The following is a 27,131-nucleotide window of genomic DNA, read 5'->3' as shown; positions in this document are numbered from 1 at the left end:
TCCGCAAATTAGGAAACGGCTTAACTATGTAAAATGTGATCTTGAGTGCGTCAATTACAGCAAACTTTTGATCGATGAAACAGAGACAATTAAAAGCAGTTGGTTGAGAAATTGTGAACGCAAGTGGACGTTGAAGATGCGAGTGAAATTCAATTGTTGCACACGTAATGGCTTTGAGTACGATTGGACACATTTAAATCAATTTATGTAGTCAAGAGTATAGCTAGGACATCATTTCACACAAGCATTTCACAAGATGTTGAACAATGTGTCTAATAGAAGAAGCCATGTGTCGCTGTAAAAATGAACAGTGAATAAACCTTACCTCAATTCGAACATCTCAATTTCTCCCATTTCATGTGTACTTCATGTTTAAAAAAAAGCATCAAAATGACAACCTCAGAATCAAACGTGACATGCATCTGCTTTTAGTTTGTAGGTAAGATTGAGTTTTATTTCTTCATCTTTATGCGTGACCATATTAATACATTTATATAGATGAGTTTTCCCTTTTCCGCTCGAGAAGGGTGGTCGGAAGAATTGCTTACTAAGTTAACAATGTCTGGCTTAAACGCTACTCTACCACGCGCGAGCTGCTTTACACCTTTACATTCTACATCGTCGTTTATCTCAAGCTTGAAGCTTTTTAGGCTTGTGTTTGTGTGTACTTAAGTATGTTGTTGTGTAGCGTGTGTGTGTATTATTATATGTGTTGTTTTATTTTACAATACTTTCATAATATTAGAATAACGTTAGAAACGACAGGCCGAACAGATTGAGAGTGGAAAAGGAAAAAAATGGAAAAGAAGCATTTTTACTAGTTCACTAGCTCCCCGATAGTTGAATTGATAGATTTTGCCTAAAGAGCAGCCGGTACGAACCAACTTGGAAGAGGAAAAGAAAGAAGAACGTTATAAGAAACTAACGTAACGTAATCGCACACCTACTTGAGAAGTGGATATGATTAAAGTTAAAAATTGCACATGTTTTTTTTTTCTTCTACTATCCTTCCACTTCTACACTTTCTCGCTACACAACTACCATGCCAGTTTGTTGCCGGTCGGTGGCTGTCGCACATCCATGCACACGCACGCACACACTCACACTTACTTGCTAGTGGATGATTATTGTTTAACCCGATCGTATTTTAATTCCCATGTCCCAGGTTTTGTTGTTGTTGTCGTCGTTGCTGTTAGGTGCTAGCGGTCTACTAAACACGTGGAGTTTTCGCTACCTTACCTGACCGAGTCGCCTGCCGTAGGCGTGCTTAAATGATGAAATGTATATGGCCGCCCGAAGCATCGATCACTTCGAAAAGCAGGTGGTGGTTCGTGTTGGTGCGGATCGTTTGTGTAGGCTTTCTATCAACGAACTGTTTGATTTTGTTTTATTCCATCAAAGACAGTCCTGCCCTAGTAAGCATTGCTTTACAATTACTTTATCTACTACTAATTACACTAACGTTAGCTTTACACACATGCGCAGCACTCTTCGGCGCGCTTTGGAGAGGGTGAACAGTAACGACTGCTTTGCTCAACGTTTGCTTTCTACTAACTGCTTTCTGCTCTACAACTACAAGGAAGACGACGATTTGTTGTGATTGTGGGTGAGGCGTTTATTTGCATCCTCCCTACCGCTTCTTTACAATTATTACTAAGCGAAGGTACTGACAGCGTTCGGGTTCCTGTTTTCAGCGACGCATACTTAAGGCGAATAGAAACTTAAGACGTACCCTACATAATCCCTCCGTCGTAAGTAGTAAGAGCATTTTGTTTATTTTGTTTTTGGAATAAATGTTTGAACGAAGAAACGAAGGGCTTTGGAGGGAAGAACCGCGCTGCTGCCAGTGAGCCCGTTGTGACAAGATGCGGGAAGGGTCGGGTACAACAAAACAAATATCTAAAAAATCAATAACAATAACACATCTTTCGCACCTTCCCGAATCTGCACTGGGTCACTCTTGAGCACTCTAGTTCTTCTTCTTCCGCAGTGTGACCTCACTATGAGCTTAATAGACGTGTATGTGTTATCCTGTTCCTTTCGTTCGATAGTTCTCGGTTATTGTAATAAAGGTGCAGCCAGCGAGCACACGCAACAGATCACCCTTTAACCAACTGTTCAAGAGTTAATCAATAAATAGCTAACTTAGTTTTGTAGCATACATTTGTTCTAGATATAAATTACATCCACCAACCTTTGATTGCCGTGATGCTCGTGATCGTGCACTAAACGCGCTGTCGTGTTTGCGTACTGTCGCGCCAAAACTCACCGACAGCGGTTAATAATTAATCAATCTTGCGTAACGCTCGCAGCATTAGGCGACCAAACTCCAGGGCCCTCTAGAAAACCGCAAATCCAGGGGGGAAATAAATAAATTTTCGCTTGAGTGTCACCAGCAGATATGCTGACAGTGTTGCTGTCCATCACGAGCCGTCCACCCTTTGCTATATGTACACGCCCGGAACCTTTGCTGCCCTCGCTTTTCAACCGCCAAAACAGAGGAACGACCTCTGCTCGCTCCTCCCAGCAAACTACATCACTAATCTCCTGAGGTACGAGTGTTTTGTTTTTGTTTCTTTGACACAGTGCTGCCCAATGCACTTCCAGCCCCCTGCAAGAGAACCTCACCCGGCGTGGAACCACTCCATGCTGTCCTCTCACACGAACGGTACGAACGGTCGATGGAACCGATGCTGGCCTGCCGCATCCTGTTCCAGCTCCAGCTCCAGGTCCAGTTCCAGCTCGGTGGGAAGGCTGTGCCCATCGCCGTCGGTGCGATAGGCGCCGGCAACGGTGCCACACTCGGACTCGCCGGACCGCCGTTTGCTCCTGCGCGAGCCCGACGAGCTTCTCGGCTGCACCGTCACCGTCTCCGATGGTCAATCGCGCCCGATCCGCTTGTGAATCTGCTGGTGCTTGATCAGGTGCGCCTTCTGCCGGAACGCTTTCGCGCAGACCTCGCACCGGAACGGTTTCTCGCCCGTGTGCGTCCGCAGGTGCACCTTGATGTTGCTCTTGTTCAGGAAGCCCCGGTTGCAGATGTTGCACCGGTGGACCGGTTTCTCCTTGCCGAGAAGCCCGCTGAGATCGTTCGCCGCCTGGAAGCTGAGCGCTGCGGCCTGCTGCGACTGAGCGTTGAGCTGATGCTGGTGCTGCTGTGGCTGTTGCTGGTGCTGCTGTGGCTGTTGCTGGTGCTGCTGTTGGTGGTGTTGTTGTTGTTGTTGATGGTGTTGCTGCTGCTGCTGCTGCTGTTGATGATGTTGTTGCTGGTGCTGCTGCTGCTGCTGCTGTTGGGCGGATAGGCCACCGTTGGGCGTCGATACGAGCGTGCTGCCCGGTTGCTTCGACTGCTGCTTGTGGGTTCGTCGCTTGCTTTTTGGTGTCGTCGGGGAGTTGCTGGCGCTCGAGGAGGACGTGGAGGTGGTGGTGGTGGTGTGGGGATAGTTGCTGAGCCCCAGCTCGGGACTGCACAGGCCGTCCGGTTTGCCGAGCGTCGATCCGATCGAGCCGAGCCCGAAGTGCGTGTGCCCGTTCTGATGGTGATGGTGTCCGGTCTGCTGCAGGTACCGGCCGTTGAGTATGAGATTGTCGGTGGAGGTCGAGACGACCGACCCGGGTGGACTAGTGGAGGTGGAGATGAGCTCGCCGCAGTAGGACGTCGAGCTGGGCGCTTCCAGCTTGATCGGCGGTCCGTGCTGCAGCCGGTTCTGGAGCAGCGGCATGTAGCCATGCGTCAGCAGGCTCTGCAGGGTGGAGCTGGTACCGGTGGACGTGTGGACGGGCGAGTTCGGCAGGATCAGCTCGCTGAGCGAGTCCTGCTGCGTGACGATCAGCTTGCCCCCGTCCGGCACACCGTTGCAGGTGCCCTCGATCCACGCGTCCAGATCCATCCAGGAGTCGCGCGTGTCGTTGCCGTCCTCCTTCTCCACCTTGCTGCTCGGCACGGTCGTGTCGGCGATCGCCGACCCGATGATCGCCGCAATGTCCTCGATCGAGCTCATGTCGTACTCGGACAGCTCCTTCGTGTCGACGAATATCCGCGCGCCCGACACCGAGTCGGCCCCGTTCATGACGCAGCTGTCGGCGGGTGCGCTGTAGATTTTGGTACCGTCCAGCGAGCCGTCCGAGAACAGCTTCACGTCGGCCAGGCTGCACGTCTGCGAGCCCCCGTTGTCCGCACTCGCGCCGTCCGGGTTGAGCACCGAGTCAGGCAGGCAGGTGGACGTGGAAGACACGATGTTGTTGTCGCTGCCGGTCGAACCGACGCTACTGCCGGTGCCGGGCGCTCCACCAGTGCCGTTCGTGGTCCCACTGCTGCCACCGAGGTGGCCGTTCGTCCCGCTCGTGGCCGCATTCGCGTACGTGTTCTGCGTGTAGTTGTTGTTCTCTTCCGGCAAGCGCTGGGCAATCGCCGTGTAGTGGTAGCCCGAGATCCCGTTGATCGACAGGTGGCCCGTGTTGAAGGAGGTAAAGGAGGGTAGCGGCTTCACGTCGCCGCTGCCGAGACCACCGCCCCCAATGTGTCCGTTCTGGTGGCCGTGGCCGTGGCCGTGTCCGTTCGCCCCGTTGCTCGTGATGGAGGCGGCCGAGTTGAGCAGCAGGTTCTCCAGCACGTCCATCGAGCTCTTCTGCGTTTCGCCATCGCTCGGCAGCGAGTCGAGTTCGGCCTCGAGCAGCAGCTTGTGACCGTCGAGCAGGTACTGATCGGAGACGCTGGTGGACTGGTTCCAGCACGGGCTCATTAGCAAACTTTCCACCTCGACCGAATCGTTCTGCGAGCTCATCTTGCAGTTGACCATGCTCTCGAGGTGCATGTGGGCTGGGCGGTGCAGGCGCTGGGCGTTGGTCGCGAACCGGGACGCCTCTCCGTTGTAGAGCAGCTTGCCCCTTGCTGACGCCACTGCTGACGTGCCGGCTATCAAGAGCTTTTGAAGTCCTTCCAAGGGATGTTACTGTGTTTTTTGTTTGTTTTAAGTTAAATCAAACGCAATTACTAGACTGCGGCACTTATTGAGATGATGGCGAGGCTCGCTCGCGCTAAAGGTGGCGTAGGTACCACACGGGTACCCGGGAAATGCTCAGTGCTCTGAGCTAGGCTCCGATCGTTGGCTCGCAAGCTATACTCCGTTGAAGATTCTCCGCCGATATCCGAAGCTGATCGTGCATGGTCCCGGCCTGAACGAAACGATACAAAACAGAAACAAAAACGAATCGCTTAGATTGAAGTTGTGTTGAGGAGTACGCCAAAGTGCAGATTACATTACAAGCTATCTTAAGAATATCCAAACTGAATCTAGGTAACTTAATGCTCATGTTTAAATTGTAATGTAATGTAACTAACTAATGGGAATGTAAAGCAAATGTAATTAATGTTATCTTTCATTAAATGATGGTGGTGCATTTAAAATCATTCTGAAACCCCCAACCAGTCACTGGGAACTCGGTGACTTCGGTGTCCCAATTCTCCCAATCAGTTGGTAATGTCTTGAAAAATGCTTGACAAATATGTAAACACATCTTTCCTTGTTTTACCAGCGCATTATTGAGCCCGCCCTACTCCCGCCGGTCTCTGCTGCAAAAGTTCAGTGCTTTTGTTTGCCAAACGCATTAGAATATTCAAAACAACGGTCAAGAGACCGCGGTCCTGCTGTGCCTTGCTGTGAGTGTGTCGATATGTTTTGATTGTCATTGATGCCGGCCAACTCAAACAAGCGGATTTTAGGTCAAGTACATAAAACCTTTCCTTTGCTAACCCGTCTCCCGAGCGATGAAGCGTCCCTAGATACGGCACGGTTTTTTTTTGTCCGACATGATATGCGAGATGCGAAGCGACAGAATCGTTGCAGCTCGTCTCCTTTCGCTCACAGTATTTTCTCAGACAAATCACCCATTTACCACCGCAAACAATGCAGCGGGAACGCGTGACGCATGACAGCAAATGAACGCCGAAAATAATGGAATATGGTAGGTGCCACAGCGTGCCGCATTGTCTGTAAAAAGGAACGCAAAACGCAGCGCCGAAACAGGTTCGCCTGAGAGCTGTCAGTTGAGTGTTGAGCATTGGTTTTTGGGGGAAGTCACCAGTAACGCAAATGCACACGAGTGCCTGTCGTTCGGATTTAGGTGTTTTTGGGGTTGAGTTCATGCCGTCAGGCGCGTTCCCCCAGGGGGTGCCTCCAATAACCCAGAAAACGGATGTAGGTTTGTCGGATGATCTCCTTCCCCAGCCCGTGATCTATTTCCATAAGCACATTGCAACACGCCGTGCTAGATTCGGTCGCTTGGCTCTAACCCGGTTCCCGACCGACCGACCGACCGAGGGGTTGCATGTGTCATTTTTTGCTCCCCCCCTCCATCGTCCCCTCCCCTTGTTTTGCTGGAGTGCGGTCAGGTAGTGCCTCGTTGGCGGTGCACGCGTGATGCGTTCAGCGGGAGGCTCATTTGCATGCGACACCAAAAGCGCAACTCAGTGTACAGACGTGCTACCGGGATCGTTGAAGCGCAAGCTTCGAGTATGTTGTGTTTGCGTTCCGTTCCTCATTAATCGGGAAAGGGGAACCTCTTGGAGATGGCAAAGCGGCCTGGCTTGGTGAAAGGCAGCACGCTTCGTACAGCTACATATGAATGGAAGACGATGAGGTGGCAGGCTGGTTTTTGGGCGAGGAAGCAACGGTCCACAGCAAACAGCCAGGCGGAGAGCAAATAAACAAAAGTAAACAAAACGGAGCTTCGGTGTGGTGCGATCTGTGAGTGATGAAGTGTCACCGTGCGCACGAAGCTGCTTGTCACCTGGGGGCCGGGCGATTTGTCTTGTCGGGTCGTGATGGATTGGGAATTTATTCGCGTGGATTTATTTGCCGAAGCCGAACGGTCCGCTTTTTTGTGCGTTATTTACACGGCAATTTGTCTTTCTGTTGTTCTGGATGAGCAAGCTGTTGTTGGGTATGCAAGCAGTGCTGAGCGTGGCGAAGGGGTTTAATTGGGATCTTAAATCGTACGGATTGCATGAAGATATAATTGAAATCTTCTAAAACAAACTATATACATAATTCTTACTTTGTTATTAGGAAACCTTCAATGTTTGATTCCCAACGCCCTTGCCAGTGTAATAATTGCAAAATTGTAACGCAAGCTTTCGCAAGCAGGATCCTATTCCAATTCCATTTCCATTGCCAAACACACGATAGCGAAAGTATATAGCGACGGAGCGGGATCGAAACAATCGTCCACTGGTCGACCGGCGGGAGGAAATGAAAATCGAAAACTGGCAGCAAATAATTACGAAAGTAATGCCGGTCAACGGCAGTCAGCGGACGCGGCAGAGAGCCAAGCTAACTCCGGTGGGCGTCTGGCAGACGTTCTAATGAGCAGGGATGGAAGAAAAATGGCACCCACGAAGTGGCAGTAAAAGCCCACCCGCCACAAACACCCTCCCTTTTCACAGCCGTGGTTCCTCTGCGCGTTTAAAGCCCAGCCAAGAAGTTGAAATAAAACAGCAATCATAAAACATCACCCAACACCCTCCCCCACCGGGGTGGAAGAATAGCACCGCGAGGAATATGCGAGCTGAGAGGTAAAGCAAAACGCAACGATGAAGTATACAAAAAAAATCACTCTTCCTATCATCCGACCCATGGCCCAATCATAAACATGCTGCTGCTGTTGCTGCTGCTGCGGAATACGTCTGTGCAGAGCATTCCAGTAGGTATTATTACAGCCACAGACACACACACACTTCCCACCGAGAGTCTCGAGCCCACCGCATCCAGCCAACCAGCCAGATTGACCTATTTTCCACGTTCGGGTTTTTCCATTTGTTCGCCCGGTTCGTTCGGTTCGCTCGCTTCCCAGGGAAACATGGTCCGCGTCCCTCGCGCCATCTGGGGCTCCCGCGGGACCTGCGCATGGGTGCGGGAGGGTTGCAGCCGGTAGGTGCTCTTTGCGCGAAAGCGTACCAAAATGGCCGGTGTAAAGGTGGAATGGGATGGAAAAATACGTCGTACAGAGCGAACGGTTCGGCGCAGGAAATGTGCCGACCGAATGCTGGCGCAACCCGCGTGAAAAGGGAACGGGAAAATTCGCTTTCAATACAAGCGATGCCATTTTGTGGGGAGGATTGAGGGTGTTTTTTTTGCTTGCGTTGTTTCGTTGTTTAGTCCACTACCATTTCCGACGATCATTGTGGCGCTATTGTGTGAGGTGTGTACTGGAGAGCCCAATAGCCACCTGCATCAAAGGGGGATTGAAAGAGCAAGTGATGGAAGGGCAGGAAGAATATTATTCTTCAATGCGGTCACAGTACCACTTCAATGGCAGTGTGCATAATGTATGAAGCTTTGTTTTAAGTCTGTAAACGTTAAAGTTGCAGTGTGTAAACAGAAAATTGAAGCAAAATATTATTCTTTAATTTTATTTTATGTTTCAAGCCTTTCGATCGTCACGCCTAGAAATCAATGCCACATTTTATGTGCAACTACAAACACCGTCAAGTACTATTCACCCTTCGCAGGTTCGTCACTGTTGCCATCGTGCAAATCTTTTAGTCGTTTTCCTCCCTTGCGGTTCACAGCAACGGCTGTGTTTATGTGTGTCTGTGTGCAGTTTTGAGTATTCTTTTTTTTTCTTCAATCATTCCCATTCCTCCCGGGCCCCTACGGTCCACAGTGAAGCGCACTTGAAAACCGGGTCTTCACGCACACAGCAATACGGCGCATGGGCGGCCCACCACGAAGAAAGAGCGCAAAGCGGAGACGAAAGTAAACAACAACAACAAGAAATACCGTTATTCGCGAGACCTGCTAACACACTTCCGAGTACGCCGTTTGCAAGCAGCACGATCGCGCCGACCACATCCCCGCTCCGAGCCACCCCACTTGGGGGTTGTTTGCGAGTGAATGTGTGCGAGAGAGAAAGAGAGAGCGAGGTAGAAAAAGGTGCGAGAGCGGACGATGAAAATACTAAAGCGATCATACGAATGGGCGACGCAGCTTGGCTGAAACCAGAGAGCTATCTTTGCTGTTCGCGAACAATCTTTGTCTCTTTTCAGCTTGCGGGTTGTTGCCTTTGCTTGGTAAGTTCGTCTTGCTGCTTCTATCGCTCAATTTCTCTACTTTAATGTGCCATTCGCATTCCGCAGTAAAAGGTTTCTGGTCTATCGAAGAAACAGCCAGATGCTGCAGATGGTGAATTAAAACGCTTTAAAATGATCGGTAGAACGTGGCAGAAATGTTTGCTAAAAGTGTTTTGTGGCATATTTGAACCTTGCTTACTTTGAACTTATTTGGCAAACTGTTACTATACGTTTGCAAAGTTTTTGCACGAAACTTCGCAAACCGTAACAACAAACACCTGTTTTAAAGGATGTTTTGTTGTTGCTTCCTTCAAGTCGAATCATTCACAGACCCCTAGCGGAAGAAGTACGAATGCGAACACCTTGATTTCGGAGCCGGTGTGCGGCCGTACCATTTCCTCTTTACAATTCCTTCATGCTTTCTTCGCCCGAGGCATGTGCCCCGAGTGCCGCCGCCCTCGGATGATAATGATGCTAAATGATGTTGATGATGATGATGATGTGGTGGTGGTGGTGCTGGTGGTATGCTCTCGTTTGCCCCTATCCCATATGGCAACGTTGCTATGCAGGTTTTTGGGGTGGTGTGCTAATTGTTATGTTTATGGAGTATGTATCTTTTTTATTGTCTTTCTCATTCGCTCTCTCTCTCTCTCTGGCCAGTGTGAGCTACATTTATGTTACAATTTTCCTCTCCTTCCCTTTTCCATGCCTTTTCATCCCCACATGGTCGCCGAGCATCAATCGCTCGCGATCGATTGGACTGCACACCGTCAAGCGCTCGCAGCAACAATGTGTGCACCAATAATTTTCTTAACGATGCTACGATGAAGGCATTGGCCGTAGCAGGTAGTAGGTTTCCAGGTGACTGTTGTTGTTTTTTTGTTTTCGTATTATACTGGATCTCGAGCAGAAACAAACGCCCGAAGGAAAATAGCTAAGGTTGTATGCTGCACAAATTTCACATTTTCTACGTCATTTGTAGTACATTCTTGAAAAGTATCTATTTTGAAGGTTAACTATGCTTTCTGTCAATATTTTCCTCTAAAAGACACCTTTTTAAATGTTAGCAAGTATATATAAGATGCTCGGCTAACACACACACGTATACTGTACGGCCAATCTTTGATATACCGTATGGGAATGCATGTTTCCTTTCTTCTCCGGTGACATGGCTAACCTTTGTCGATAGGGGCCAACCCTACCTTTTGGGAAGGTACGTGGTGTTTCGGCATCGTGCATGTTTTTTGTTTTGTTAATGTCACCACCGTACAGGAGAAGCGTCCAACTTAGTGGCTTCGTTTGCTCAATCACAGGTGAGAATGATAATGGGCTCGGTCGAGAAAAGGCGAACGGTTAACCACGAAACTCGTTTTGCTTGCGAGGGTCGCTATTTTTAATCTTACAGTCAAATACGGCCTAAAATGAGATGTGAAGAAATGGGTGTCGACGCTCATAAATATTCCACAATAAAGCTGGACTGGGGAAAACCCCCACCGCGTGTGGCGCTACCAACATAAGATAGCTTAAATGTAGCTTTCTTTTACCTTACCGTTAGAGTCGTATGCAAATTAATTAGAAAAGTAGTTAGCAAGTTGCTGTGCGAGTGTGTCGTATCTTCCAGTAAAAATTGGTGAATTAAAATAAGAACAGCAATTCAATTAAAGCATCAGGAGATTATAGATTTTTGTGACTGGTTAATAGATTTATTGCGCCTATTATTTTAAAAAGGAAGACAATCAGTTAAAAAAAAATTGTTAACGAACTTTAAGCCTTTTGGATGATGCTTTAACAGCGATGAATTAAAGCTCGTCGTATAAAAAAGGCAAGCCTTAACGTCTTGCTGTGTGTCACGCCATCATTTCACCCGTGCTGGATGATCGTCTTACAATCCCATCGGCTAAGGCCAATGTCAAGTCCGAAACATATTAAAAGGTCAACATCGTTCTGACACGAACGGCACAAGAAACAAAATCGATACATACCCTGTGGCCACACGGCGTGAGCGCACAGTCGAATGTGGGTCAGATTGCCGAATTGCCGAACCAGAAACGGGGGGCGGCTGCCATCATCGCAACAAACCGGGATACAGGCAGTGTTTCCAAAACGGCAAGAACTTTAACCCCGCGGGCGGCGTTTGCCGTTGTTCGGTACTCGGTCGCAAATCGATCCCCGTTTCAGGGTGGGCAGAAAAGGCTCACAACGGAACAATGATTGGCGTGATCGTGAGAAGTTGAGGCAATGCGCAAATTCCGCACCGGCTTGTTGTTTGCAGTAAAAAAAGAAGCAGAGAGAATGATAAAAAAGTAAGCTTGCACACACATCAAGGATCAGCCTGCGGCACTGTTCGTTTTATCTTACAGACCCATTCCTTGTTCAGCACCATCCTTTTTATGTGGGTTACCACTGAAGCAGTCAACCACGGGAAATGACCAAGCGCAGCGTGCGTATCAGTTTTTCGATTCACACAAGCAAGCTAGCAAAATTAATCTTTTGGCAAAGCAACAAAAAAAAACCGTCCTCGGCAGTGAAAAGAAAGAGCAAAGTTGTGCGCTTCTTCTTCTCTCTTCTCAAAATGCTCCGAGGTGAAATGCCAGCTGAATCGGCAAGCATAGCGTTACGCTTCGCAGCAATCTTGTATGAGGTCAGAGCGAAGGTTCCTCTCTTGCTGTACCGTTGAAGTCTTTTGATATTGTTCATCGATGATGATTTATGAGCTTACAAATTCTTGCCCTTTTTTTTGGTGCGATGTGGAAGAACAAAAACTTGCTTTGTAGAATGTTTTTGCATATAAAAGGATGGAAAGAATTTAGCTCATAAGTCATCGAAAAAAGCATGAATATTTATCAATGCAAAGTGCACAAAAACGCACGTTTTTGACGATAAATTGTGTGGGTTTTTTCTAAGAAAACATTTTCGTTTCAAAGTCAGCAAAAAAAAAACGAATTTTTTCTCAATTTATGAATGAATTATTCGATTGCAGGACGTAACAATGAATGGACAGTACTACATCTATGTTTTTGCACTGCCCATTTCATCACTTAAGGCCAACAGGGGTGTCATAAATCAAACGTTCACTAATTTGCTCATCACACTATTGCCACCGGACGCACGAAACGCACCGGACGCATGGCTCTACGCATGGCCGAACAGTCGCCGGTGCTACCCGAGACGTTTTAATTTATTAATGAAATGTTGCCCGAGAAATGTTGTACAGTTTATTGCGATGCGTTTAACCCGAGGCGTCTGGTTTGGGTGTAAGCAGAGCGTGACCACCCGACGCTCTCCGTTGCAAGTGCACTGCTTGACGGTGTACAGTTTGGGAGCATCCAAAGACACTGGCAGAGGATACTCCGGTCCGCACTGTCAGCGTGGTACGACTCCCATGCGGGTCCGTTTAATAGCAAAGCTTATCCACTTGCTAAAAGCACCTCCAAAAACGGGTTCAAACGGCTACCGGACAGCGATGCTTACCAACCGGTTCCAATCTGCCCGCTAGCAACACGCAGGAATTTGTAGACAAATGTACCACCCGTACCGCCGAAAGAACCTGTCGCCCAGTGTTAGCTTCTGGTGCTGGATTCATTAATCACTCCGGCAGTATGCAGCCCGCTGCAAGTCGGTTGCAGCCTTCCGTGACCTCGGGGATGGATTCATTTACTGCATTTAGCACCGAACCACTGCTCCCGTTCTGCCGGCTATCGAAAATGAGCTTCCCAGCCCCGGCACACTGCCCGGTGCGCTCCTTCCAGCGACCCAAAACCCACCCGGGGGAGAGGGTAGGGCAAACGTGTGCCTGGCCTGGTGGCAGGATTTTTTCTTCTCACACCGCTCGTAATGGCGGCGCCCGGGTTTTGCTCGGGTTCGGGCCATTAAAAATTAATCAGAAGCGAAAACTAGATTCCCGTTTACACGAATCCCATCCAACTGTATGTGTGTGTGAGTGTGTGTGTGTGTGTGTGTGTGTGTGTGTGTGTGTGTATGTGTGGTGAGTGTTGATTTTTCATGCTGCTCCGTTTGAACTGGGCTGAACTGAACTTAGCACTGTCATCATGTCTAACGATCGTTTGATGGATGATGTATCGTTCTATTGCTGCCGCTGCTACTGCCGCTGACAGCGAGGATCACGAATGTGGCAGCAACTGAGAGTGGGAAAGCACATCCCTGCACGAGCAGGATGCTTGGAGGAATGATTAATATTTCCAATGTTCCTTTTTTTCATCGCTCTAGATCGGTTGTTTCCGTTCCTCCCAAGGGTACGATTGTACGGCTTGAGTGGGCGTGAAAAGGCAAGAAGAATTGAATTGTATCCATTCTCTAGCTTTTGTAGCTGGAACGCGTGGGTAGGGTTAGCTTTGAGAAAAACTTAAATTTGTTTTTTTTTTTTATCTCCACTTGCTCTCTAGAAAGGGTTACATAATTAGGATGGATTCGTTTGTTGAAGGGCAGAAAATTGAAATACATTTACAACGCGAGACAATTAAAGCTTCCAATTTCCATTAAATGAAAATAATATGTGTTGGTTGTACCGGTTTTTTGAATACTGCACCAAATTGATGATGAATAGTATTTTTTGAATATGTTATTTATTCTTTTACAATTCATTAACTAAATGAGTTTCAAAATTTCAATACAAAACTTGTCCCCTAGAGAATGAATGAAATTGATTAATTTTATTTTACTCCCTTCACTATTTCTGCACGATGCATCTTGATAAATAATGAATACCCAATGAGCTATGTTACTAATAACTATTGCACTATTGCATACCTGTAACGAAAATGCAACCAACACTGTTCGTTCCACTGTTCCGGTAAGACCTGCAGCGCAAGGACACACTTACACTTGTACAATCCTTTGCCCCGTGTGCTTACTCAATACCAGGCAGCATAATTCGGTTCGACCATCAACTAACAAGCGCTGGCGGTGAGCTGACGAAATCACGCCACCGAAGCGCCCGCACACACGCGGGGCGTTCTAATGCGGTGCTAATTAATTTGCTTTGCTGATTAACCGTCACAACCGAGGGGGCCGCCTGCATGACGCACTGCCTTCCCCTGCTAACGGCAATTAGGGACTGCCGGGTGAAGACAAACGACCATTTCTTAGCGGTAATTGAACGGTGAAACAATATTTTGAAACACCGTGACGACGTGGCGTTGGTTGCACTGCCAGCGAATCGGATCGTTAGAACGTCCGCGCCGGAAAGCTGACCGAGGAATCTGTTTCCTAGCTCTGTGTGTATGTGCGTGCTAGATGGTTGTAATCAAAGCTAATAAGAATATTTCGTGGTGACAAACTGTGCAGCAGGAAATGAGACAATTGAGCAGAAGCAATACAGCGACTCGGTGACTTACGATGCGATGGATCGTGAGCCAGCGGTGAAACCAATTATTTGCGCACCACACCGCCACCGTGTGGTGTTGATGTTGGTGGGTTTGGTGGTGGTGCAATCGCGACGAACGAATCGCGTGCCCGCCATCGAGCTGCGTCATCGTCGCAAGCGTGCCGCAAGCGTTCCACACGCTTTTGTCGTTCGCCACCGGTGGGGACCTTGTTGCCGGAATAAGAGATTAAATTTTATTTTGGCAGCTGCAGCGACAACGCAACAAACGCACCAGCAAGAGAGACAGAAAGAGACAGAAAGAGAGAGAAAGAGAGAGAGAGAGAGAGAGAGAGAGAGAGAGACAAGCCCCAGTCTAACAGCATTCAGGTCTACGGGTGATTGAAATCGGTGAATTGCCATCGTCGCCACGATCGAAGGTTGGACATGGCTGATGGTTTTGCGATCGTAAAAATCAGCGAACCATCATTACTAGCATATCTTCATTATTACTATCATTAGTATTATAACGCCTTATTGAGGCGCTAATGGTATTGGGTAGCTACGGCACCCGCGGCAGACAAATCGTGGAGTAGCGCAGCAGCTTTTTGTCGTAGTTAATTTTTACCCAAGAAGAACGGTTAAACATGCTTCAGCTGTTGCATCTAAGCTTCAGTCAAAAGGTGTTAGCGCAGCGCATCCAAATGGTCACTCGGGCCAAAACTGTAGGGTTGCGTAGCGTTGCGTGGTGCTCATCCGCTAGCGATTAGCGTACGCGGAGGGCGTTCGCGCACGAGAAAAAAAGGGGGGGGGGGGAGGGTTCGTCGCCGGAATCTTTTGTCGGTGCCGGCTCGGTGGAACTGGTTTCGGCAACAGCGGCGGCGATGGCGGAAAGCACCGCAGTGGAAACTATTTCGGTGCGGTCCGTTTCCGAAAGGGTTGGAAATTGCATCGAATTTAGAAGAACCGGCACCGCCCGTCTCCTCTCCCTTAACCGTTGCAGCGCGCTCTTTCTGGCCCGGGGTGGTTCATCGGCACCGCTCAAGGCGCTGCAGAGCTAGCCTTGCGCACCGCTATTTATTAGCTTGTTTCGAGGGATCGTTACGATGCCGAATGTTTTCTGATTGAATTTGAGCGGATTCGGCTGTAAATTGCATCGCACGTTCGGCAGGTTCGGCTTTGGTTGCAACCGCACCGGGCAGGCGGGGTGTATCGATGTCTTAAGGAAATAAAATCAAGATGAGGCAACACCGTCGAATTCTTCGGTTGGCCGCCCATTCATTTAATTAGCTCATCGACCACCACCGCCACCAGCGAAGGGCAGCCGGACCCGTTCGTTCGTTGCGTTCTTTCGCTGTGTTCAATAACGTTCAGCTGCAGTTTTGTTTTTTGGACCGCTGTATCTTGAAAAGAATGGATAAAAATTATGGAACCGAAAAGTCGTTCCGAGCCTGTGCCTGTGCACGCTTTTGTGTTTGATAAATTCATTACAGCGATGACATGCAAACACCCTTGATGCATTTATTGGCGTGGTTAGGGTTTTAGAGGCCACCCGTTCATAGGCGCATCCATTTCGACAGCGGCTTCCTATGGCACAATCAGCCGTATTGGCTCACTAACTAATGAAAATCAACACGCAACAATGGTTAAAAAAAATGGCTCCAAACTTGGTGGCACTCTTGCCTCGGCTGGTGCATTTGAAATGAACGGGAAATGTAACTGTTCGATAGTATAAGAAGGTAGTTACTGTTTGGCTCATGCAATCAGTTGGTAGAGTAGGTTCGTATCCGTTAGCGAGAACAGAAAGGGGTTTAGTAAAGCTTAAAAATGATGAACATGTAACGTGCTTGGTTTAAACTAAGATACGATAAGAAAAGCAAGAAATTACAGCAAGATTGAATACCATATTTGATGAATCCCTGTAATCTTAAAGTATGAAGAATTATTTAAAGCAAATTTAATACAAAAAAAAACTGGGTTATCAAAGCTATAAATAGCGAAACAACCACATGCTTAGAGCGATAAAAAACTATACGAATCATGAAAAATTTCACCCAATCAACCTAGAAAACGTGTCCCATCATAAATAATGTACGCACTTGGCGCATCGCTCCCAGCCTCAATCAATGAGAAGCATAAGTTTAATAAATGCAGGGGAGAAAAGCGGAGAAAGAAAGAAAGAAAAAAAAAACGCAACGAACACCGATGAACGGTGACCTCGAAACATTCCGGAGCCACATTCAGCCAGCGAAGCCACCGAGGCCAAACCATCCGACCCTCATGGTCGATTATGAGGTCAAGTGTGCGCCGTGTGCCGCCTGCCGTGCCTTATGCGCAGGTTCACATGCGCACCGACCTAATGAAATTATCAATCCTTCTCACACGTTGCTGCGCGGAGCACGGTGCTCGTTTCCAACAATCCATCTGCAGCGCGCGGTGTAAAATGGTCCGGCCCCGAAATAAAAACGATTTCTTCGCGTTGTGCGGAGCACCATTTTCCGATGGGGAGTGCGCTGTGTGCTGCGCTCCTTCGAGTTTTGTTTCCGACGCTTTAATCGTCTGAAAACTGGATCTCGTACGTTTTGGGTAATGGAACGAAGAGCAGAGCGCCAGTGTGTCAGTAACGAGAGAAGTAAAGCGGCTACGAATCAATTACGAAAAAGCGAACGTACAGGGTGTGTGTGTGTGTGCAATTTTGGAAAGAGCTGGCAAGTTGTCGGCAACACATGACATCTGTTGGTGTTTTACTTCGTATTTTAAAGCCAAGCTTAATAGTGACTGTTCCCTGTGAATTGCTGTCAGATTGGATCCGCGCTGGCTGGCATTCACTGCACACTATTTCTTGTTAGAAAACTTGAATATTATATTTTTAATAAAAAAATCTGGCTTGGAACACATTGCCACATAAACCAACTAACGTCGACAATCTAACGGTATCAAGGCTTGGAACCACCGGCACAAGCACGGTACACAAATTAAAATGTATTAAGCTTTACTCCGACGGTGTTTTCGGCTTCTTCTCCCTAAGGCGTTCAGTGCGACAGCTGAATCTTAAATGCTCGTTCAGAAGATGGATAAAGCGAAGCGTCCGCGATTGTAGCGTTTTATCAATCCGTTTACCAAAAGACAATCAAAAAAGATTTCAATGCCGGTGTTAGGGAGGAACACTGCTACAAGTGGAGAAAGATCTTACAGATGCGGATGTGGTTAAAACTTAACTCGAGTCGATTAAATGTAAACATGTTCGCTTTTCCTTCCCTCAAAATGTGCATTGTTTTTTTTTTGGAGAATGACAGAACGATGAACAATGCCTGGCTTTGGTCGCTGGAAATGGCACCCACACTGTTTAATTCAATCCACTTTTTTGGGGAGGCTAGCTGGATTTAATTCGAGTTCATGCGTGGGTGCCTTACTGCCTGAGCAGCAGCAGAATTAATGTGCTGTATAAAAGCACTACACTGCCCTGGACAGATCAGAAGGCACTGGGGACGAAATAAATAAATAAACAATATCCCAAAGCCAAGCGTCTGCGAAGATGCGGGAGTCCGAACGAAGCACACGAAAAAGAAGAAAAAAAACCGCGTGAAATGTAGTCCAGCCTACGATGCAGTTATGTTTAAATGTTCCATCTAACGGGGTTTGGTATTTTTCAACGCCACCGCTCGACCGCTCGACCAAGGGCCACATGGTACCTGCCTCCCTACGCCCCACGAACCAGCCAGCTGCTGTAAGCGCCGGTCCGGTGCGATACAGTTCGAAGCCGCTTGGCTTTGCGTTCCATTCTTAAACCCAGCCAGCGGCGCGCCGTAAGCGTTGCGCATTTGGGAAGCGTGGCAGACGACGGTATGGTGCAAATGTGACTGGCAGCACGGGCGGCAACGGGCACGCAAACCTGGTGTGGTAGCGTTTTCTGTTGTTTTTTTTCTTCTTCGGTGGTTGTTGCTGTGTTTTTGTATTCCAACGGGCACTGGGCACACGCGGTCGGGTTATGCACGAGCGATTTTGAGGAAAATCAGAACATAACCGAGGGCGGCCCAGCAGCCTGGGCCACCTTCAGCTAATTAGCGCGGTACCGGTGCTGCCGTGCCGCCGTCCAACGGGGTGTTCGATCCGTTGCAGGTGCATTGTTTACATAATAATGCAGTTAGTGCATAAATGTGGCCAGCGGAAGAAAGGAGAAAGAAAGGAAGAGGAATCGGTGGAGGAAATATCGTTAGTGCAGGCACAACCAATACGCCACACAATAAGCTGAATATGTGGAGGTATTTAAACTCCGTTTAAAGCGCAGCCATTTATCATACGCACGCGGTGGGCAGATAATAACATCATCGAACGGGATTAAACATATTTTATACGATACGATACTCCTCAGGGCGATGCATTGAATGAAAGGTTATTTCCTAAAGCTTTTTTCATTACAGAGAATAGCTCATGCAATATGTTTTTCGCAACCACTAATAACTAACGAATGTCACGAATGTTGCTCAAGGTGTTCTACTGGATCAGTTCAATCTCGTTCCATAAACAATATGCAAATGTCATGGAGTGATACAAATCATGCTCATTTATTGCTATCATTTCGACACCTCCACCGCTACGTTGATTTTGATTCAAATCGTGCTTAGTTCCCAAGCGCAACCCTCAAAAGCTGCGTTCTTGCGTGCCATCGGATGCGCTTGCTTTGGGGTCAAAGGCATTTTGACATATCGATACAGAAGTAACGGTGCATCGCACCAAATCAGGCCTATCTCGGAGCCACCAATCGAAAGGTTAGCCTCCCTCGGTAGGTGTCCGTGTTGCTTCATAAATTCATTGATATGTACCGCCACCCCTTACACGTGCGAGAGTCATTCGGTGATCGACGCGCGAACGACTAATCTAAAATTAGAAGCCTTATTTCCAATTCCGATCCGAAGTTCCGAGCCACACGGGGAACGGAATTGTGCTCACGGACCGAATCCGTATCGGTCGTTGCGCCATTGACCGTAGACATAGATAGGGGGGTGCGTGGAGATCACACGCACTGCGTACCGTTCCGTTGCGACAGTTTTAGGAAACCTTCGCTTAGAAAAGACCACTTGGTGCAGCGGCACACGGCGTTGGCGTTATCTTCAACACCAACCCTCTCTCCTCCCATAATGGTCAATGTCAAGTCGCTGCAATGGTTGAAAAACACGTTGCCTGCCCTTTGGGAGATGCCGTGCGTATTGCGCATAAGAAACGCCGACCACGGGGTCCAGGTTTAAGGTCAATGCGAGAACCAGGAGGCTGCGGATGTGTTGCGATGGGGGTTTGGTTTCGGTTCAACTGGGACAGGAACCCACGGACGGAAGGCTTTGCAGGCAGCAAGCGGGGGCGAGACGGGGATGATGCGTTCCATAATGCATCTGCCCCTGTGTGCGGAACGCATCATGCATAAATTCATAAACGACCCAAAAGTCCCTTCCCGCACCCAAAACCTGAAACACCGAACCGAATCGAATTGAAGATCGACCAACCTTCGGCTAACCATCTGACGACCACCGCGATGAGCCTCCGTTCCGCAACCCGCTCCAGCCAGCCCATTCGCTCGCCCAACAAACGCATCGCCGTTAAGACATCCATTAAGTAGGCCCACTAATTTGCTCCGAAAAGCAAATTGAGACCCACCCGGGCGGTGTTGCGTAGCGCACGCGGTACGCATGTATTTTTTTTCTTCTCTTTTCATTTTCGGAACCTCATCTTCAGCGATGAGCCCGGGCGGCCCCTGGCGTCCGGTACGGTACGCGGTGGAACCCGCGAAAGGGGAGAGGGTGGAATAATGGAGCACCGACCAAGGCAGGGTCACGGAATTGATCGCGATGCGTGAGCGATACCGAACGAAATGGACACCGAAGGCCGGCCCCGCCGGGTCTGAGTGCCGTTACTTTTTCACAGTCACTGACCATGATCATGATCGTCTCCGTGAGCCCGTGAGATGCTGTCTGCTTTAAAGAAGGGTAGTGCGAGGAGCGGGAGTTGTGGTCAGGTTGTAGAGCGTGTTCACAAACGAGGCTCTTACTGTGATGCAGCACGTTTGGGTGAAGCTTTTTTTCTTCTTCTTCTTCTTCTTGGAGAGCGTCAATGGTGACTCGCTTTTTTGGGGAGTCAATTTAGTTTGACCGAGAACGAGCACCGTACACGAAGAACTTCAATGCGCGCGTAAGGCAGAAAACGGTCTGGTGCTTTCTTTTGCTAGTTTAGATGAAGCCATACTCTCTACCTCCGTGGAACTAGATTATTAGCGGAGGTTTAATTTGATCCAAACTATTTGGTTTCGTTTCCCCTTTCAAACAATGGTGTCGCTTGGAGGGTTGATCACCCTGAAGGAGGGAACGACGACAACCTGATTCTCAGTCGCAGCGCACGCAACCGGAGTTCGAACAATTAGCGGCACTATTTTCTCTAATTATGTCTGTCAACCTGTGTGCCGTTTTCGTGTTTGGTTTTTCGGTCTAATTTGTACCACCGAGCAGCAGCAGCAGCATGCCGTAACCCTCTGTGTCATGTTCTGCCGCGTCATGATGTATTCGTAGTCGTAAATTTTGTTTGATTCTGCAGACGGAGATTGAGCATGGCGACCATTTGTTGACACAATTGCATAAATTAATCATTTGCTTATTAGTGTGTTGGGTGGGAAAGCGCACCAGAAAATAACGTTTTTATGTACTATTAAAATGTGGAATACATTACTGAGAAACAAGTTTTTTTTTTGTGCGAGTGTGTGTGTGCGTCTTGGTACTGATACTAATGATCGTGCTATCGATAAAGCAAGTTCCGTACTCCACGATCGCTTAACAGCGTATCGTTGGCGCATGGGATAAAAGCACGGGACACGATTTTGCATCCGGGCAGCGCTCCCGCAAGACGCTGCCACAGTAATTGGAAGCCACAGAACCTCTCGGCTCCCTCTCCCAGCAGAGCGGAGAAATTTATTCACGCTCTGAATTTCGCCGAAGGCACCACGCGGTAAGTGTTGATGGTTTTATTGCGTGGTCAGTTCGGTTGCTTCCCGGATCCGGGGAGAATCCGGCGCGCTTCATTCAGCGGGCGCAAGACGCAAGCATTGCCTGGTTGGGGAAACCAGATCCATCATGTGCACCTCATGTGGTAGGGCTCCCGTCGAACGGCGATCGTGTTTGTGTGCAGAATCGGGACGGAGCCGGTTTCGGCTTACGGACAGCATGAATGATTCAAGTTACCGATAAACGCTGCCTGCCACCGCGACTGCCGTCTGGCCCATTCTTGGCATGCTGGATGCTGGTTGCACAAAACGGTGCACGCGGCCGGAAGGTAGTTACGGGCTGGCAAGGGAGAACCGGCGGTTGGCATGGGATGGAATTGCATCCGACGGGCGCAGACGATCGCCGTCGCTGATGACGATGGCGAGTCAGTGAAATGGAAAGTAGGTCATGCAGCCCGCGGGACCAGGATCTTGTTTTTGGACTTCAGCAAAAAGGTTCTTGCCGTATCGTTTCTGTTGTTGTGTCTTTGGTTTTTTTTTATTGCCTTATTCCTCTGATGCGTTTTCGTACATGCGCGCATGATTAGTGCTCTGCAGTGGGTCGTTTGGAAGTGGTTTTTAATAATTGTTTTTAACGTTATTTTATTTCACTTCCTTATCAATCATTCCGGAGCATAAGTTGTGGCTCCGGGTTTAAATTTGAGTTGCATTTTTAAACTCGTGTCTTAGGGAGGGGAAGGAACACTTACCGCAGACGCGCATAATTGGCGCAATCCATAATGGTAGTTTTTCCTGTCTGGTGTGGGTAATGTATTTTTGGGTAATGCTTTTTTTGCACATCTGAACACTGAACGGGTCGATTTATCATCATTATTCGGGGCGTATAATTTTCGTGAAGTGGGACGTGCGTGGAAGGTTTTTTTTTTGGCAAACACAATTATGGGTGGTACTTGCGCGTACCATTTCTTCGGTGGTTTGCTGTATGTATTAATAAGTGCAATGCAATTTTACTTCCAACAAACATCAACAAAGAATCCAGCTCAAATAGAGCACACGCTTTTTAAAGGCTGGCGATCGATAGACATGCAAATTGATGATAACTAATAATAACATTCGCATCAAATGATTTTTATGTTTCCAAGTGATAGGTTTACCTCTGCGTGTTTATGCAAATCACACGTCACCGTACGCAGTGCGCTGTGCATTAACGAAACAAGCAAATCATCAAATATTCAGACGTCCCGAACCCGACGGCGCCGTGACTGTGAAACGCCGAGTTAGGTATTTAGGTCAACAAACTTTAAGCTGTACGGACACGGAATGTCTTTCACCCGTTCCATTTGTGACTCATTCGTGAAGTGGGGTTACTCATCGTGAGTGGAAGTATTTTCGGACGAAGCTACTACTACCGGTTACTAGGCAGCGAATGAACGATGACGCTGTGTATTTATGTGTTGGGTCCAAGCGATCCAATCTTCAGTATAGCTTCCCTCCAAGATCCGGAGGTTGTGCAATCAGAGAAGTGGGAAAATACAACCATACACTATGCGGTGGTTACTATCCTTTCCACGAATAGTGAACGATACTTAGTCAAATGAGGAAATATCGGGTGACTCAGGTGATTGGCAATTAAAGTATATTTTTTCCGAAAAAGTTGAAGAAAGCGGAATGAAGGAGTTCAAGGAGTTATGATTGGGTTTGGAGAAATAACGGGAATAATTGTATTAGGCTCTGTACAGTTGTTAACCAGTATACTTTAACACCATATAAGGTTATGCAGTAGTGCTAGTGTAAGTTTTGTAAAAGATTATGTGTAAGCCAACCTTTCACTAAGCGAATAAGTTCCAGCGGTGGAAGGATAACGCCCTCGGCATCCGTACGGAACGGTTTCGATCCATCCTCAACGAGAGGTGCAAGACGTTACGCGTGCGAAACTGGGACCCATGGAAACAGGCGTGGAAATGGATGCATTAAAATGGACTTACAGGTCGGTTCTATCGATTATGCACAGCGATCATCCAATGCCGTGGCTAGCGAACAGTGGCCGCGCGTGCTTACTTACTCTGTACTACGTGCACTCGATGGGGCGACGTGTAAAAGTATCTGTTCACAAACTCACTGTTACAAGCATTTGCGCATGCACTACGCAGATGATGGACTGCACATTTGTGTGTGTGTGTATGTGTTTTATATCGCCGGATGAGGCAGCTTTTTTTTTTGGTTACGGCCAACTTGCATGTCCGGTGGAAACGGTGGAAGAAATTTGAGAATTCCCCAAAAGACGTAAAAGGGTCATATTTTTGGCGGTATGCTTGGAAAAGTTGTTAGCTACTGTTACATGGGATAGAATGGGAAACTAAATGTTAGTAGGACTGGTAACACTACCAAGGTAAAACAACGTTTACTGTTAAGCAATAATAAGTGTTAGAAGTAAGAGGCAGTGAAAGATTTTATGTTATAAGAACTTTGACAAGGACGCACTTTGGTCACCAAAACGATGTTAGTAGCTTGCGCCCTTGTGTACCTAGTAAGTTGGCAAAGCGTATAAAAGGGGAAGCTAATTGTCTAATAGATGAAATGATTTACAATAGAAACAGGACAAAGGTTGTACTCACGCAAATCGTTTTACGATAGACCGACGATAGAAGAGTTGGAAGAGAATATTTGCATAGGTAGATGGTATGTTTCGATCCGCTTTCACCCTTCCACACGGGCGGAGTGAATGTATCAAAAAAAAGTTATGTTCTGTACAGATTCAATCCGAAACAAGACGCTCCGACCAAGATCAAGAAGAAAGACAGCAAGATCGAATAGAAGTGGTGTGGTGGTTGTGATGTTGGTGGTATAGGAAGAAGGAAGCTTAGCGTCCTAGGCAGGATCAACTCTATCTTTGCGATCGTTCTTTTGAGGGAATTCCAAATTTCATTCCAACGAAGGGTGCACTATGTACAGACAGGAAGGGCACGGTGAGAATGAAAGGGGAAAAGGACGCGTGCTTCAGGACCACACAGAAGATCGGCGATGTTGTACTCGTAACACTTTGCTCGACGAACTACGGCTGCCCCGGGATCGTGTGCAATCCTTTGCACCTGCACACGAAAGCACTTGTACATACACACACTCATACACTCACACACAGACAAATTAACACTCTTTGCTGCAGCTTTCAAAAGATCACTAAATGTGCACTAATTGGGCGTTTACTTGGTTGCACTTTTGTACTTCAATCGCTGGCCATATGGTTGGCGTGCGTAATGTTGTGTATTGCTGGATAAATCCGTCAAACTTCACTGGTGCAAAGAAAGAGCAACGTTGATTTCACTGTATTCACTCACTTATTGTAATGCACTGTGTGAACGGTATAATCAATATTTATATGACACTGTCACTAAATCATAGAGCGGTGGATAAAATATGAACATTATTAGAAAAAATGTATTCAACACAACTATATTTTTAAACACAACGATTATGTTTTTAAAATAAATATAGCTACAATTATGTTTAAAATTAGTAAAATAAACAAATTTATTAAAAGATAAATTAAAGTTTCAAACTATCCAACAAATGGCTTATGATTGAGAAGAATCATTCATTCAGGACGATGATGCTTCTACATTCCATTTACATCAACGATGCACTTGTTGTAATTAGCCACAGGTTTACTTCCGCTTGTTTTAAACAAAAAAAAATCAAATTGGGCGAAGCCTGATTCACACAACCGCTAGCAGCGAAGCATGTTTGTTCGGTTATTGTTGCTGGTGTCAAATCAAAACCATTTACACACTGCGCGGCTCAGGGACTGCGACAACTCGTGAGTAGTGAGCCACATGCTAGACAGTGTATTTTATTTTCGTTTTGTTGTCATACAAACACCTTTATAAATTACACGCACACACACATTTAGAAAACATCACTTTATAAATAACCTGGTCAACATTACGCTGCGCACTGAATTGAATGCACATTGACACACTTTTGAAGAAGTTTAATTTTTTTCCATTTGTTTGTTTGTTTGTTTGTTTATTTGTTTTCATCCACACGCTCACTTAGAACACTGTTGCGAGCGCGATTTATGGCACACGGAAACCTGGTATGCAAAAATGATGCACACATTTTTAGGGACCCATCGATCACAACACTCCTGCCAGCCGTCGCACCAGCACACGCGATCATGCAGCCGGACAGGCTGTCTCGGTTGCGCCGAACTTCCTCGTACACTTCCAGCACACGCACCAGCGACGTGGAATTCCAGCACGGAAAAGAAAACTATCCACAGCAACAACAACAACAACAACAACGGCAACGGCAAGAGACAGCAACAAATAAGCAACCAACTCTAAAGTGGGTCATCGTCACCAATGCTTTGGCACGGGGGGGGGGGTCTTCAGGGGTACCGTACCGTCTTCTGGTGCGTGGTAAGTGGACACTACCGCACACCAACTAGCACCTCTGCAGACCTGGCTACGTTCGTCGGAGAAGCGAGGAGGGGGGATGCACCAGCCCGCTTCCCTATTGGACGTGCGCCTAATGTATGTTCTATTCGCAGCAACACGTTAAACAGTCACTCTCGTCCTCGGTAATGATTCTTCTGTATTTGTGTGTGTGTGTGTGTGTTTTTTTCTTTCGTTAATTCATGATTTTCATCCGCTATCACTCACATTCACTACTGTCAATTATCATTGCAAGGTGTAATACTTTTTTTTTGCTGTTGTTGTGAACCGATCGTCACGATGTTTCGAAAAATGGTAATCATTTAAAGCATAAAATTCACACTACCATTGGTCACTACTTTCTCCGTTTGCCAGTTGGACACTGTCAGCGATCGATATACTACACGTCTGATTATACGAGCACATGTTAACGTCGATTAAATTGTAGAACACTGTGGCCGGAAATTATTTCCGTTTCCTTATCATTACATCACCCGTGTATATGCACCTGTGCGTCACACGCTGTGTTTTGTGGCTGGAGATTCTTTGCACACTTTATTTTCCGGCAAAAAAGGCAACAATTTTCCCATTCCTGTTCACACACTACAGATGTGGGTCACTGGGGTACTACGTCACACTTTCTTTCCCGGGAGCGACCGCAGATCATACCGCGACTGGGTGCAATTCGCGATCACTGCTCATGCAGCGGAGATGCTCACGCAAGGACTCTCCTCACCGAACCTTTTTTCACAGTTCCATTAGCAGGAAATTAGAAACAATCCCACACTATCCGGTACCGTGTGTGCTTTCTTTGCAAACGCACTAATGCAATCTTGGTTGCCAATCACTACAATTAAAAACCGATCACACCGGTACGCAAATTAACTCACTAATTGCACTGGAAGTCCTGCGAACAGCGGCGACGACGAAGACGACGACGACGGCAGCGACAGCACGATGATGGCAGCGACACGATGACGATCACACGGTGGCGAAACCGTGCAGACGGTACCCAGGCACGGGCACGGCAGACGCACCAAAAAAGCCAAAACCAAAATAATGCGCACGTGAACGGCACGGACGCAAACGCATGGGGCAACGATCGAAAACAAACTGGCATGCTCTGGCCACGGCCTACCGAACTCCGTCCGGCTGGCCGCCTGCAGCAAGGGATGCTCGTCGCCGTGCCTCTCGTTCCTACCTGCGGCTCGCGCCCCGTCTCGCTCTTGCGCCCGCCCTCCGCCCGAGGTAGAAGACCCAAAACGCACCACCAACCGTGAACTCCCGGCAGCCGAGGCTGCCGATACCGGTGGCTTTCTTTCTCTT

At 47.7% G+C, this 27,131-nt stretch overlaps 1 protein-coding gene across 3 annotated transcripts; it reads right to left on the bottom strand.

Annotated features, from left to right (window-relative positions):
* Positions 1 to 439: 439 nt before the first annotated feature.
* On the bottom strand, positions 440 to 26,904 carry LOC121589783 (ichor). Of its 3 annotated transcripts, none has more exons than XM_041908920.1 (5): positions 26,696 to 26,904; positions 23,988 to 24,760; positions 23,435 to 23,603; positions 23,196 to 23,306; positions 440 to 5,175 (listed from the first exon to the last, which is right to left on the bottom strand). In XM_041908920.1, the coding sequence occupies exon 5, from the start codon at positions 4,812 to 4,814 to the stop codon at positions 2,880 to 2,882; it is 1,935 nt and encodes a 644-aa protein (XP_041764854.1). In that variant the 5' UTR covers positions 4,815 to 5,175; positions 23,196 to 23,306; positions 23,435 to 23,603; positions 23,988 to 24,760; positions 26,696 to 26,904; the 3' UTR covers positions 440 to 2,879. The 3 variants fall into 3 exon arrangements, with proteins under 3 accessions (XP_041764854.1, XP_041764856.1, XP_041764857.1); XM_041908922.1 differs by having other exon boundaries at positions 24,403 to 24,760; XM_041908923.1 differs by lacking the exons at positions 23,196 to 23,306; positions 23,435 to 23,603.
* Positions 26,905 to 27,131: the final 227 nt, after the last annotated feature.

Source organism: Anopheles merus, chromosome 2R (assembly GCF_017562075.2).
Source record: "Anopheles merus strain MAF chromosome 2R, AmerM5.1, whole genome shotgun sequence".
Classification (NCBI taxonomy): domain Eukaryota; kingdom Metazoa; phylum Arthropoda; class Insecta; order Diptera; family Culicidae; genus Anopheles; species Anopheles merus.
This window is presented reverse-complemented; position numbering and strand designations above follow the sequence as displayed.

Coding starts and splice junctions, on each gene's coding strand:
- LOC121589783 (XM_041908920.1), bottom strand. CDS start 4,814: ATGCACCTCGAGAGCATGGTCAACTGCAAGATGAGCTCGCAGAACGAT.